General features: G+C 38.0%; 1 protein-coding gene across 1 annotated transcript in view; it reads right to left on the bottom strand.

Moving 5' to 3' along the window:
• Positions 1-5,227: 5,227 nt before the first annotated feature.
• The window catches only part of LOC145666519 (ubiquitin-conjugating enzyme E2 Q2), a 361,803-nt gene continuing 352,810 nt past the window's right edge, over positions 5,228-14,220 (bottom strand). Inside the window, exon 8 of the mRNA XM_081733809.1 lies at positions 5,228-5,498. Coding sequence (XP_081589935.1) covers positions 5,467-5,498 — 32 coding nt within the window. The 3' untranslated portion in view covers positions 5,228-5,466. The remainder of the gene's footprint in view (positions 5,499-14,220) is intronic.

Raw genomic sequence — 14,220 nt, 5'->3', positions numbered from 1 at the left:
CTTCCATGCTCCTATTGGTACATTCATGCTATACGTAGTACATTCACATGGTTAAGCATTTTAACATACCTCTCCAGCACTTACTTTCTTCACAGTCGTCGGTGCAGGAACAGGAGATAAGATGCAGTAGGTCTTTAGGAGCAGTGGACTTCGAAGTTGGTATGGGACGTATACAACTAATGAGTATCTTCCAATCCTAGCATAAAGGGTTCACGTTAACACCACGCCATTGCTGCACTTGATGAAAGACTCGGAGTGAATGCTCACGAGCGGCTCCTGTTGTAGGAGGAAGTACAGCTAAGTTAAACTGCAAATGCATAGGCTGTTTGGCAATTGTCTTCACATATAGTTGGTGACATGAAATGTCCAAGTTCCTAATCTCTTTTGACCCATACAGAAAGATTCACCACATTAAGCCACAGCTTCAGCTGACACTCGAAGATTAGTGAAAATACGAGGGTCATTCGGAAAGTAAAGAACGTTTTGCGCTAGCGCGTGCGCGTGTTCCCCCACCCCCGCTGCCGCTGGGTTATTGACCTGGGCATGCTTTAGCCTCAGTCTGGCACCAGCTGCGATCCGCTACGGTCCGTTATTGCTTCGCTGTGCGACTGTAAAATGTGCGATACAATTACTGATCCCGCCAAGTGTGAGGTTCGTAGTGTGATAAGATTTTTGAATGCAAGAAAAGTGCGTCCGATAGAAATTTATAGACAAATCACTGAGGTGTATGGAAATGTAATGAATGAAGCATCAGTTCGTAAATGGTGCATTATGTTTAATGACGAACGGACGAATGTGCACGATGAGGAACGCTCGGGCCGGCCTTCTGTTGTGACTGACGAACTCAAAGGAAGAATTGAGCGGAAAATTCAAGAGGATAGGCGATTCACTATTGATGGGCTGCACGAATTCTTTCCTGAAATTTCAAGAACTTAAGGAAGCTGTTAGTCATTGGTTCAACAGTTTGGCGGCAACTGTGTATGCCGAAGGCATAGAAAAACTTGTACCACGGTATGACAAGTGTTTGAATTTACACGGCGACTATGTCGAAAAGTAACTTAAGTATCACATAGTATGTAACACAAATTTCGCCTTTGTATATCAGTTATTAAAGTGTTTATACAAAAACGTTCTTTACTTTCCGAATGACCCTCGTATTTAGTTTCTCTCTCAGTTCCTTATTACTCTAACTTTTTGTAAGCAAAAATTTTGCCTTTTGGATAGTCTAAATTGACGAAACTGAATCGCATCCTGTGAAGCCGTATACAATTAGAAGAAAATCCTTCATATCACCTATATCATCTTGAATAGCACTAATGTGGTGAATCTTGTCTGGCAAGTCTTCGTTCCTGGCATCGCCATTTTCAAAGATATGTCTGGTGGAGCAAGGGCAACTAGGAGAACTAATAAATCTTCGTCTTCTTCACTCAAAATAACTCAAAGGCCTTTTTTGGCCTCTGTAATAGCCGTGGTTGCAATCAGCGTCTGCCCTGGCCTTGAGTATCTTGTATCCTGATTCCTGGAGATGCTTACTCAAACGGTTTCTTTGAACGTGGCTGGACGCTGCCATACAACATGCAGGAGATGCCACCATCAACTATGTAGGATATATCCTGTTTTGAGACACTACTTGTTTTCTGGGTCGAAGTTAAGGACAAAACTGATATTATCAATGATTTTGCACATTTCCTCATTAGACTTCCTTCATCAAATTAGGAGGGAGGATACACAGATAGGTCATATTTGAAGATCTCAGACAACTGTTCTCAGAATTAATTGTGCGTGCCATGAGGTGCAGAATCTGGTTTGGGTTTACACAGATTGCTTCATTACGCACAGTCACTGATCTTGTTAAGCTGCCCAAAGACTTCACACTTGAATTACGTTTCAGATGAATTTCACTGAGCTGCTTCTTCTCAATCTTCTTCATCTCAGCAAGTCCAACTTCTAATGCCTTATCACAATGTACACTTTCATCAGCTAGCAAATCTGTAGATATTGATGTAAGTTGGGATAATCTCTCGAATGGTTTATGTTCTTGGAACCAGTTGATGAAACTGAGAACACCTTCGGCGTCATGAGTTTAACGAGACTCTCGCAAGTCAACGTAATGTTCGGAGGAGGCGGAGATAACATCAGTGAATTTCTCCACAGCTTCCACTATTTTTGAAGATGCAGGCATGATGTGAACCTATGTGGCAATAGTTGAAGCAAAATTACTCGTTCTCGGGTCAGGTTACCACTATTTTTCATAATTCTCATTAAAGACTGTTCAACTTTCAGGTCACTCCAAATCCCGCACCAAAACTTCTCACTTTGTCTAACTGTAAAGTAGCTTTGTTTTACAAACTTCTGGAATTTTTCTGTAAAACAGATTCTAGTTTTAGCGGATGATGAGCTGAATTATTGATGATGATGTGTTCTGCTCGAATGCAGATCTTTGACCCGAAGGTCCTAGGGCAAGATGAACCCATGGTGGTTTGCCATTACCTTCCATAGAATTTTATGATGACTAAGTGGATTGGAATATGCATGCACTACTTAAAAATTTAATCAATATTACAACCACTAGAAAAAAGTCCCAACCTGGGAATTGGATTGACTTTCTCACTAAAGAAGAAATAACCAATGATTGCAGACACATGTTAATTTCTTCCGACTATTTCTACACGCAAGGAGTTATATTCAAATTTCCCTTAATTATCGGAAATTTCCCATTTTTCCTTTCTCCAAAGAACCCAATATCCAGGTCTGTACAAGATATTGAAGCCTCTGCAAATACCTACCAACTGATAACTTCACTCAGAACTTGTGAATGCAGAGGTAAAAATCTTATACTATGGGTCAAGATGGAATTTAATGCATTATATGAATCTAAAAAAATCCCAGCTTTTAGAAGGTATTAATATTAGGTACTTTTAATGTTTTACTAAGAAGGGTGTAGCCAATAATTTTGTACATATTTTATGCTTCTTCTTCTCACAATGCTGTAATAGAAATTAAGTTGAAAAACGAAATTCAAAAACTCAATTTTCCACTTCTGTTCTGAGAAATTTTGTCGAATTTCCCTTTCGGAAAAATGTAAATTTGATCAATTTTCACACAATAAGAACAACTAATTAAATATCTTTTCAATGAGGTATAGTTTATATCTCTGCTATATTTACAACCTCTATTATAGTGAGCTAAGTGAATGCTATGCTTTCCACGAAAACCTTTGGCGTTGGAAATAGGCTGCCCAATAGGACGGCCATAGTAACTAGATCCGACGCGGGATTTTTTTTGGACTTTCTCTGAGTTACTGAATAGAGTATTACAATCATTTTAAAAAAAGTTTCGGCTTATCTTTTTGTTTTTTCTCCCTATAATGTTGTAATAAAGATTTAAAAACTCAAATTTTCACACAATAAGAACAACTAATTAAATATCTTTCCAACGAGGTATAGTTTATTTCTCTGCTGTGTTTACAACCTGTATTATAGTCAGTTAAAGTGAATGCTATGGTTTCAAAAAAAGGCGTTGGGAAGAGGCTACACAATGTGGCGGCCATAGTGACCAAACCCGACGCGGGATTTTTTTGAACTTTCTCTGAGTTACTGAATAGAGTATCATGATCATTTTAGAAAAGGTTTCGGCTTGTCTTTTTGAACGTCCGGGTTTTGTCCTTTTTTGGTCTAATTGCACTTAACTGTTTGGTTTTAAAGTATGGTATGATAAATATACTTATTTTCAATCTATAGAAAGGCTGCAACATATATTGACAATACGTGTTAATGTTTCTGCTAAGACATAAACTTTAATTTCAAGTAACAATTTTCAAGTATAGGAAACAAGCTACCGGGAGGTAAGTATAAAGTTTTCATTTTCAAAAGTAAATGAAGTTACAATAAACCTACGATATAAGAAATGAGTTCGAATATCTCGATGTATTTACATTTCCTTTTGAATTATTACATTATCGTGTTACTCTTCCACTCTCTATTAATTAGCATTGTATCAGTGGACTGAAGATGTAATGTGTTACGTACGTACTAATTTATTCATACTCTCCAGACAAAGCATTCCTTTGTTGTACTTTTACAACTGTGAACTTACATGACTATATTACAATACAATTAACATTCAAGAAATGATATAAACAATAATACTTCATTCAATTATTTTCTTTGATTCAATCTGGGATCTTTTATTCAACTACTTCTATCAACTATCTTCCCGCATGATATGGGGTTTCACACTAATAGCTGTGTGTAAAGTGATCTCAAATAGGAACTCAAATTATTGGAGATTATTACATTTTAATAAGGGTAGAAATATCAGAATGAGTTGTTTTTTCTTTTAAAATAATAATAATAAACTGCTTTACAAAGAATGCAAACTGAAAAGTTACATAAGTAAAAGAGATACAAATCCTTTACTTGCACCAATTACATCTGCTTTCCAGTTGCTATACGCAACTGCTTTTGAGGTCAATAATGTTTATCGGTTTATACGCAAAAGTTCTTGTTCTGAGGTTAATTTTGACCTATTTCAACTTCTGTGCAGCACGTTAAACAGATTTAACCACACTAAGTTTACAGAAACGAAACGTAATGAAGATTTATTGGAGTTACGCTTCATCAAACTTATTCTCGTACATTTTCTTTTAAATATACAATATCAGACTAAAATTCATGACGAACAAATATACAATACAAATGGCTACTCCACTGGAATTTTGCGCATTTAGATTTTGAGTTTATTCTAGTAGTTTCTCTGTCTTAAAATAATGCTTGGAATGTAGGCAGGCATGCAAAGCATTCAAATGCGTCAACAATCTGAGCTGCTTTTGTCGTTCATCATGATAAAGTCACAAAAAAAAATTTAAATATTCTCGGATGTCTTTAGTATTTAATTTGCAGATAATGTCTTGAATCGCGAAAGGGTTCTGAGTAATTATTCTCTCTTACACACACAAGTTCAATCACTAGGAAAATTTCATTTGTCAGATTTCACCGAAAGACGTTCTTGCAAGAAGCCTACCATTATCTATTTGGCTTCATCTCTTCACAAACACTTCTATAATACACACACTCACAGCTGTTACACAAATGCTAATTCATAAAACTATTTCATCCATTCTCTAAGAATTGTATGAAATATTCAGTCACTGATGAGTTAACAATTATATTACTTCTTCCTGAATAGCAGGATTAACAGTGCCAGAAGAACCTTTGGTACATTGTAGTTATGAGCACTTACTGTTTGTAACGAAGAAAAATAAATAACGACTGGATTTTAACGGGATGACAATAGACAAAGCTTTCATATAAAAAAGCACTAATATAGTATTATCTGTACTTGATACTACAGATATGAGGTTCTGTTTGTTCTTCTCTGTTGGCAATTTTAAAAATCTTCACTGAAGTCCAAATGCAAGCTCGCATGGCATATTGGAAGAATAACCACACAAAATACTCTTAGACACTAACCATCTTCTTTCGGTGGCGTAAACCATCCTGGAAAATAAACAGCATGTAATAAGAACTAAAGAAAAACTATCAATATAATTTAGTCAATTTTTTAATATCAACTTGTAAGGTTAATAATAATAATAATAATAATAATAATAATAATAATAATAATAATAATAATAATAATACAAAGAACGTTCCGAAAGTAAATTTCGTAACTTTTTTTACACGGAAACCTCATTGCCATGAACTACACACCTTGCACTACTTTTCGACAAAGTCGCCATCGACATTGTGCAACCAGTTTGAAAAAGGCATTCTGATAAAACTTGGTGCCCTGCGATGCAAGGAATTGTCGCACAGCTGTTCTACCTCAGTATTGTTTTGGAAGCGACGTCCCGGGAGTGCGGCTTTCAACGCAGGCAATTGATGAAAGTCCGATAGGGCAAGGTTGGAGCTGTAGGCAGGGTGATCCAATTTCTTCCATCGGAAACTATGAATCTAATATTTTGTGAGCCTCACTGTGTGTGTTATGCGTTGTCGTCCAAGAGCACAACACCTTTACTCAAGAGCCCTGGTCTTTTCCGTCGAATGGCGGACCTACGTTTGATGAGGGTGTCGCAGTAGCGTGCCGCGTTGATGGTCCCTTCATGGAGGAAATCAAGGAAAATCATACCTTTCGCACCCCAGAACACTGTAGCCATAACCCTTCCTGTGGATGGTGACACTGGATTTTTCCCTCACTGGTGAACTCGGATGCTTTTACGTCACTGAGGCGGCTTGATTTCTGGAATATGATGAGGTACCCATGTCTTGTCGCCTGTGCCGCATCAAGTGATCGAGGCTGATTCCCATTCTTGCACTATTGTGATCCGGGGTAAGGTTTCTCGGCACAAATCTTGCAGACACTTTTTGGTAACCCAATACATCATGGAACATGGGGTAGGCCTGTGCACGACCAATACGCAGTGTAGACGCCACGTCTGACACCGTTAAGCATTTGTCCGCTAACATCATGTCCTGTACTCTACCAATGTTGTTTTCATTCGTGGATGTGGAAGGATGCTCAATTCGACCTTCATCCTCCACACACTGCCTTCCTTCACTGAACATGCAACACCTGCGATCAACCATTTGACGAGACATGGCCTTTTCACCATACACGGTCTGTAGGTATTCATGGATGACAGACACACTAGTCCCATGTGCCCATTCATACCGGATAACAGAATCCACTTCCATTGGCGACCACGTTGTCAGCACGCGTATGTCTGCCATTGTGATTTGTACTCGAAGAACCTCGGACACGCCGGTCTGCTGCTACTCTCTCTTTTTCAGCGCTCTGCGCATGCGTCATTGCACCTCCGCTAATGCTCTTTTCGTCGTTGAAGCAGCAACGGGTGTGTTTCTTCTGGCGATTGTTTGTTTCGTCTGTTGTACCTTTTCTCTTCAAAACAAATGACGAAACTTATTTTCGGAAGTCCCTCGAAGTAATAATAATAATAAACCGTTGGCAGTCAGATTTTTAAACCATACACATATCAGAATGTTAGGTCATTTCAAACTCAGTTACATATATGCAGAGCTGTACATACAAATTATACTGCTATCCAAAGTTAAAAGTTTCAGTAAGTAAGCCTAAATCGTGTCTAATTACCACAGACCTATCCAGAGGGAAATATCATCTTCCTCACAATTTATGAAAAGCAGTATCATGGACAGTGTATAGAAGACTAAACTATTTGCTCATCATTGATGAACAGACGCTTTCTTAGCATATATATATATATATATATATATATATATATATATATATATATATATATATATATATATATATATATATATATATATATAAATCAAAATTAATGACAAAAAATTAAAAGACGACAAATGGCATGATGAGTGACAGGTGTATTAAGCTTGTAATCACAGTGAAACAGTGTGTGTTGTTAATAGTTGTTGCTTAATGGATTAGTTTAACGTTCCTTCATACCATCGAAGCAATGTGAGACGGTACCTACTGTTTAGTGGGATCCGAACTACTAGTAGGGTCTTATATGAACCAAGAGCCGCGCGAAGGATCGAAACTCAGAAAGTACTTTTTGGGCACTTGAGAAAAGGAGGGGAGGGGGGGATGCAATACGCCAGAATTAATCTATTTCGAAAACAGGCAGCCATAAGAACAGAACTTCTGATTTCTGAACGTCTGATTTGCGGACAGTAGCAAGATGGGAAGACAATCGAAAGAAAAGGCAGTCAACAGAGTCGTGTAATCTTATGCGCAATGCTGGTGATGCGTAAAACTTACGGACGAGATGGATAAAGTAACAAAATACTATGAAACTGCTGGAAATTAATGAAAATCCGGCACCATGTTCCCAGTCTCTCCAACTGTGGCATCAGCGACAGTAGCGCCGAATGGGTCTGTCCCTCAACAAGAAGCATTTGAAAGAAACGGACATGACATTGTATGTCAATCGGAGAGCTGTTAAGGTGCATTGTGCTGGTGTTATATACAATATAGCCCGGAGATATTTGGGTGGGTGGAAGAATCGTCGGGAAACTGGAAGGACGAAGTGTAATGAGCGTAGCTCAGGGGTTTGGTATTGTCCACAACATTGTTTCACGTGGATAAGAAGCATTCCAAATTACACGCAATGTTATGCGAAAAAGAAGTGGTGGTCAACCTTGGTCAACTACACCAGAGGACGACCACTAGTTGTGAAACAGGCAAGAAAGGGACCGACGTCAAATAACAGGTTTAATTGCAAACACATCTAAGAAAACTAAACGTCGCCCAAAATCAAGCTGTATAGTGGCACGTCGACACACCATGCCCGATGTCCGTTCTGTTGTATTCCGTTGACACCGCACATCAGCAGCAACATGATCAGGACTGGACCGAGAACAAGTGCATTCGCGCTATTTTCTCCAATGAGAGTAGTGGTTCTAGACATACAGAGGCGGGAACACGTAATGAACTCAGGAACATTGTCGAACATGATCATTTTGGCAAATAACACTCGTAGATGCCAAACCGTAGACTTTAGCGAAAATTGTTTCGTATAAAAGTTGTTTCTTTTTCAATAATACCTCCAAAGAAATTGAAATTGATACCACTCTCTATTTGAAATTTTGAAGCTGACACCTCGTGGAAATATTTCCGCTACGCCACTGAATATGGAAGTATCACCACTTGATTCTCCACATAGGATTTTGTCATTCAATTTTTTGTTTGAAGTATCTACGTGCACTACGAGCAGAGAAAAATGCCTGGGACGGGTGTTCTGATACACCCTGTATATATGCTGCTCAACAAAATTCATAGAAAAATATAAAGTGGTGCATATCCATTTGTATTTTTGTAATCAGAAGACATCCAGATTTTTTGTTGTAATCTGTCCATGTCATTTGAAGAGATGTAAGTACAGTGCTGAGTATCAAATATAATCACTGTTTTATGCGTACCACTGGCGTTATTCTGATCCAGAAATTGTCACCTCATATTCGTTCATTGTGTTGTGCATGGTGGGATATATTGATATAAACGAATTTTTATTATTTTATGTTCTTTTTCAGTTCAAATGATGCTGAAGTTATATTCTATTCATAAGTTTAAGGTGGTTGTTTGAATTTTTGCCTATGTGTTTTTAGCGGTGAAAGAAGCTATTACTCTAATGATAACTTGTTTCGTCGTTAACGCTCGGGCGAAATATTCGATCAAAGACTACTATGTAATGCTTACTCTACTTGGATCACCATCCTATAGAGTAAATATCACAATAATGGTGCCGGGAAATGTGTCGAATCAGTAACCTTTTCTTTTTCGTAAATTCTCAGTTTTTGTGTTAATTGGTGTAGGCCTAGGCATTCTTGGTGATCAAAACTTGTTGCGTAATACTTGCCGCCATCTTGACGTGAGATAAGGTGCATGAAAATTTCGTGGCGAAATCCAACTCAATTACATTCATCCTAAGCTTAAATAACCTAAAAGTCCTTTCTAAATTTAGAGAATTATTATTATTATTATTTATAATTACCAACCATAGATTGCTTAGAGAATTAGGCACATTGTTTGTGTTAGCAAATTTGTTTTGTTTGTGTTACAATGGCAGAAGGTGATCTTAAGACGGTCATACTTGGTATGCAGCGAGAATTGCCAGCATCCATCAAAGAAATTAAGGAGAATCAGAATGAATTGAGTGATAATCAAACACGAGTGGATAGTGAGTTAAAGTGTTATGGCGATGAGTGAAAATCAAGAGAGAATAAAAGTAATCTTAAAGATGATCTTCAAGAATTGCGTAGCGAGTGTCGTGAAAATAACAAAGTGAATCAGGTAATGCAAGGAGAAATTAAGAATTTAAGTGGGTGTCAGCAGTGCGTCAGGAATTAACGGAACAAATTAAAGCAGTAGAGTTGAAATGTTTTTATATAAGTGAAGAAGTGCGTAGAAGTGTCCGAGAATTAGCTGAAGCGATGCAGGATATAAGGGGCACAGTTGAAGAAAACACGCGCCAAGTGAATGACCAACATCGAGAAATAAACGAGTGTTATAATAAAGTGAGTGATTATGAGAAGAGATTGCGCTTGGTTGAAAGCTTGGACAGCTTCCGTGAAAGTAGATTACAAAAGTACGAAATAAGGCAAAGTGAATATAACGTAGCAGAGAAGAACGTATTCAAGTGTGTAATGAACAAAGAAAGTTAAGCCACCAGTGCTACGAAACTTGTTTGCGTGCTAGTGAATTGGGTGAACAGGTCAAACAAGAGGTTGATAGATTAACAGAGCGAGTGTCCCGCATAGAATTAGTAAATGAGCGCCAAGATATAGAAAGTGACAAGTCGCAAAGAAATACCGGCTCCGTTCGAAGTATGATGCGTGAGAGGAAATCGAGCAGTGAGTCTCAAACGGCGTCCGATACTAAAGTGGAAAGTGATACAATATGGAAGACTGTGTCAAGAATAAAAATTGAAAAGGAAAGCCCTTATGCTAAGCGTGCAAGAAACAGTGAAGTTAGTGCAAGGCGTTGTTCGTTACGATTAGCTGACATTAAACAACTTTCGATATTTTCAGGTGACATGATGAAAGAAAGTGCATTTTTAGAAAATTTTGGTAGAGAAATGTCATTCACAGGACTGCCACAAAGTGAATATTTAACAATTATGCCGCTCATTCTTAAGGATAGTACGTTGAAATAGTATGATTTGCACGGTGAAAAGTGCCAAACCTTCCAGGAATTTGTAGTAGAATTTCAGAATGCATTTGAAAATCCGTTGGTGAAAGCTACGCGCCTGCGAAATTTACGTTCTATTCCGTTCGATCCAAAGCATTACAACAGTGTTGTTGATTTTGTGACAGAGCGTTTTAGCCAATTCCAAGCTTTGGGAGAATACAAAAACCCAACCATTACGTTGTCACACATCATTACTCTCCTGCCCAAGCGGTACCAATTAGCTATGATGGGTTCTATGCCTGATAATATTAACCAGTTCCTTGCGAGTGTGCAGTCTATTGAAGGACTGTCAAGTATAACGAATATGTACGATAATCAGCGTAATAAGCAGAAATAGCAAAGTGGTGCCAGTGTTATGTAAATAATGTGAAGGCAGAAACGAACAGTGAAGTGAGCAGTGATCAGAATTCGCGTCCGAATTTCAAGCAAGGTTGGAAAAAGAAATTCTATAAACGGGGGCGACGTGGTAATTTTAATAGAAATCGTAATGCGAACGGGCGTAATCGTTCACAAGGTAATCCGCAACAGAACGTAAGCGCAAGTGAAAACAGAAGGGAAACGTAGAGTGCGAGAACACAAGAAAACCAAGCTAATGTACAAAATCCTCCGAGCACTTCAAACCAGAATGGTAATATGTTTCCAACGTTTAATAGAGATCCCAATGTGAATAATGCTAACAATCAACAACGCCAGTATACGTACCAACAGGGTGGATTTTATCCACAGAGAGCTATGCCTTTAAACTAGTAGCGCCCTCCCACTTGGTTGCAAAGGGGAGTGATTTCAGTAGTGTAAACAGGATTACTTTTCCACACATGTGCAACGAAGAAGATATACAAGCGGACGATGACGTAGATAACACTAATGAAGAAGAAGTAATTACGTGTGAATTAGGTCGCAATATTATGAGAGTGAAAATTTTGTTAAATAAACTACCCAAAATTTGTTTATTAGATAGTGGATCGGAATTGTGTTTATTGCGATATAACATTTTTTGAGAATTGACTAAACGTGTAACGAATGTACATTTGCAAAAAGGAGAGCATATTGTCTTATGTGATTTTCTTGGAAGATGAAAAATGTGAAAGGAAAGGATATTTTACAGGTACGAATTGAAAATGTAGAGGTGCCAGTTGAATTTCTCGTACTTCCAGAGCTGCATGAAGACGTCATACTTGGTGCAAATTTCCTTAAGAAATTAAAAGTGTTATAGATTTTAAGCGAAGTAACTTGCGTATTGAATTTCAAGGAGTTAGTGGTAAGGTGTCTTTAATACAGAGAAATAATGTAAGTGTAAGTGTAGCTAGTGTTAGTGAAATTAAGTGTGAGGTAACCCTTATTATTGTGTTGTCTGAAATAAAGGACCTTAATGAGTTTTACGCGAAAACAGTGAATGTGTTTCGCAGTAGGTGCGCCAAAACTGTAAAGGAAAACGAAGCTAGTGACCAAATGGAGGACTTCCCACCAAATTTATACTTTACCGTGGAAGAAATAAGGGAGGCAGTTACTCGTGCTACACTGTTTAACGACAACGAGAAAGAATTATTATTTAAATTGCTGTTGAAACACAGAAAGGTGTTCGCTCGTTTTCCTGGCCTGTGTAATAAATTTCAGTACCGTCTAGAAATAGATACAAGTGAACCTATTGTTGCTCGTCCTTACGATATTCCGCACAGATATAAGGAAGGAGTGCGTGAAAACATCCGAAAATTATTAAAGTGGGGTGTGATTTGACCTAGTTCATCGTATCATCTGTTACCGTTGCACGTAGTGTTGAAGAAGAGTGGAGCACTGAAAATAGTTAAAACAAAACAATACACTGAGCAAGGCTGTGATAATATGTAACAAAATACACAATCACGTAACAGTTTCGACACACTAACTGTGTCTTCATCAGACTTCCACTCCTCCTGGCTGTTTGGGGGTTGGTCACCTCTTATATACTCTCCGGAGATCAACTTTTAATTAGGCTCCGCCCCTTCATTAAAAAGTAACACTTATATGGTTTTCACTTTCACTTTTTAGTTGCACACGTGTCCAATTAAAAGTTTACTTTTTTCGCTGGATACATTCTGCCTTTAATTATCCTTATTTCTATTAGTTTGTTCTCTTTCTTTCTTCTTCCTTTTCATTTTTTCTACTTTAAGCAGAATCTTCTCCCACTCGTTTTATTTATCGAGAATCCTGCATTCCAATTCATCACCTCGTCTCCTGCCTTCATAATCTTTGTGGCTTCTTTCCATTTTCTCACCATAGTTCTTTTTTCTACTTCTATGACCTCTGCTCCTTACCACCCTATTCTGTGGTTTGTCTCTTTCTGATGTTTATATGTCGCATTGGTATCCCTTTTTAATCTTACATCATCCTTGTGCTGTTTCATCCTTTCTTCCATTTTCTTCTTTGTTTCTCCTGTGTAAATTTTGTTATACTCTGCGCATCCTACTTTATATTTTACCCCCTTTTCGTCTTTGTCCGTTATTGCTTTTCCCTTGGTTTTCCTGACCAGTTCAATTATTCTGCTTCCTCCTTTCCTGTACGTCCTTATTCCTGCTTTCCGAAGCATTATCTTATCTGTTTCTTTGCCTAGACTTTCTATTCCAAACCATTTTTTGTTCTTGACTTCTTCCTCCTTTGCTATGTTTCTTGTCACCCTATCCTCTTCGTTGTATCCATTTCTTCTTAGTTGTGTCCAGAACTTCTTTAAATCCCTTTTCCGCTGTTCTTCATTTGTGTTTAGGTCTCCTATTCTTTCCTCCATGCTTTTTATGAAATTCTTCTTTGTACCCTCATCTACATCACTTCGTCTGTGGCAATACACTCCCGCTGCACACTTTTTCTGGTACCAGGATGTAAAACTCTCCTCCTTCTGACTTCTTTATTTTCATATCTAAATAGTTTATCTTCTTATCTACTTCTATTTCATTCTCTAGTCTAATCCATTTCTTTTCATCTTTTAAGTCTCTTATGAATTTCTCCAGCTGCCTTTTCGTTCCCTTCCATACTCCTAAACAGACATCTACATAACGGCAAAAAAGAAGCAGTCTCTCTCCTCCTCTTTGTATCGTCTCCTTCTCCCATCGATTCATTGTTATATCTGTTAGTACTGGACTCAAACAAGATTCTATATTACGCCCTTCCTTCATTTTAACAATCATGTCTCTGATTATACAGTATCCATTCTCCCACAATGCCTCTAATCCTTTTCTTACCTTCTTACTGTCCCAGTTTTCTATTTTCTTTTCACCCATTTCCTCTTCTATTATTCTCAGTATTTCTTTTCTCTTAAGGCTCGGGAACATACTCTTAACATCCAAGCAAAATAACACTGTGCTCTCCTTTCTTCTTCCTAATCTATCTATCATCCTCTTAACCTCTTGTGCATTTTCTACTCTCCTACTTTCCTGTCCTCTCACTGCCTCGGCTATCCTCTTAAGCTTTTTCTCCAACAGTTCTAACATATTATTCCTGCAGTTAAGGAGCAGAGGTCATAGAAGTAGAGAAGAGAACTTTGGTGAGAAAATGGAAAGA

This window comes from Thermobia domestica, chromosome 12 (assembly GCF_964235325.1).
Source record: "Thermobia domestica chromosome 12, izTheDome1.hap1.1, whole genome shotgun sequence".
NCBI classification, from domain to species: domain Eukaryota; kingdom Metazoa; phylum Arthropoda; class Insecta; order Zygentoma; family Lepismatidae; genus Thermobia; species Thermobia domestica.
This window is presented reverse-complemented; position numbering and strand designations above follow the sequence as displayed.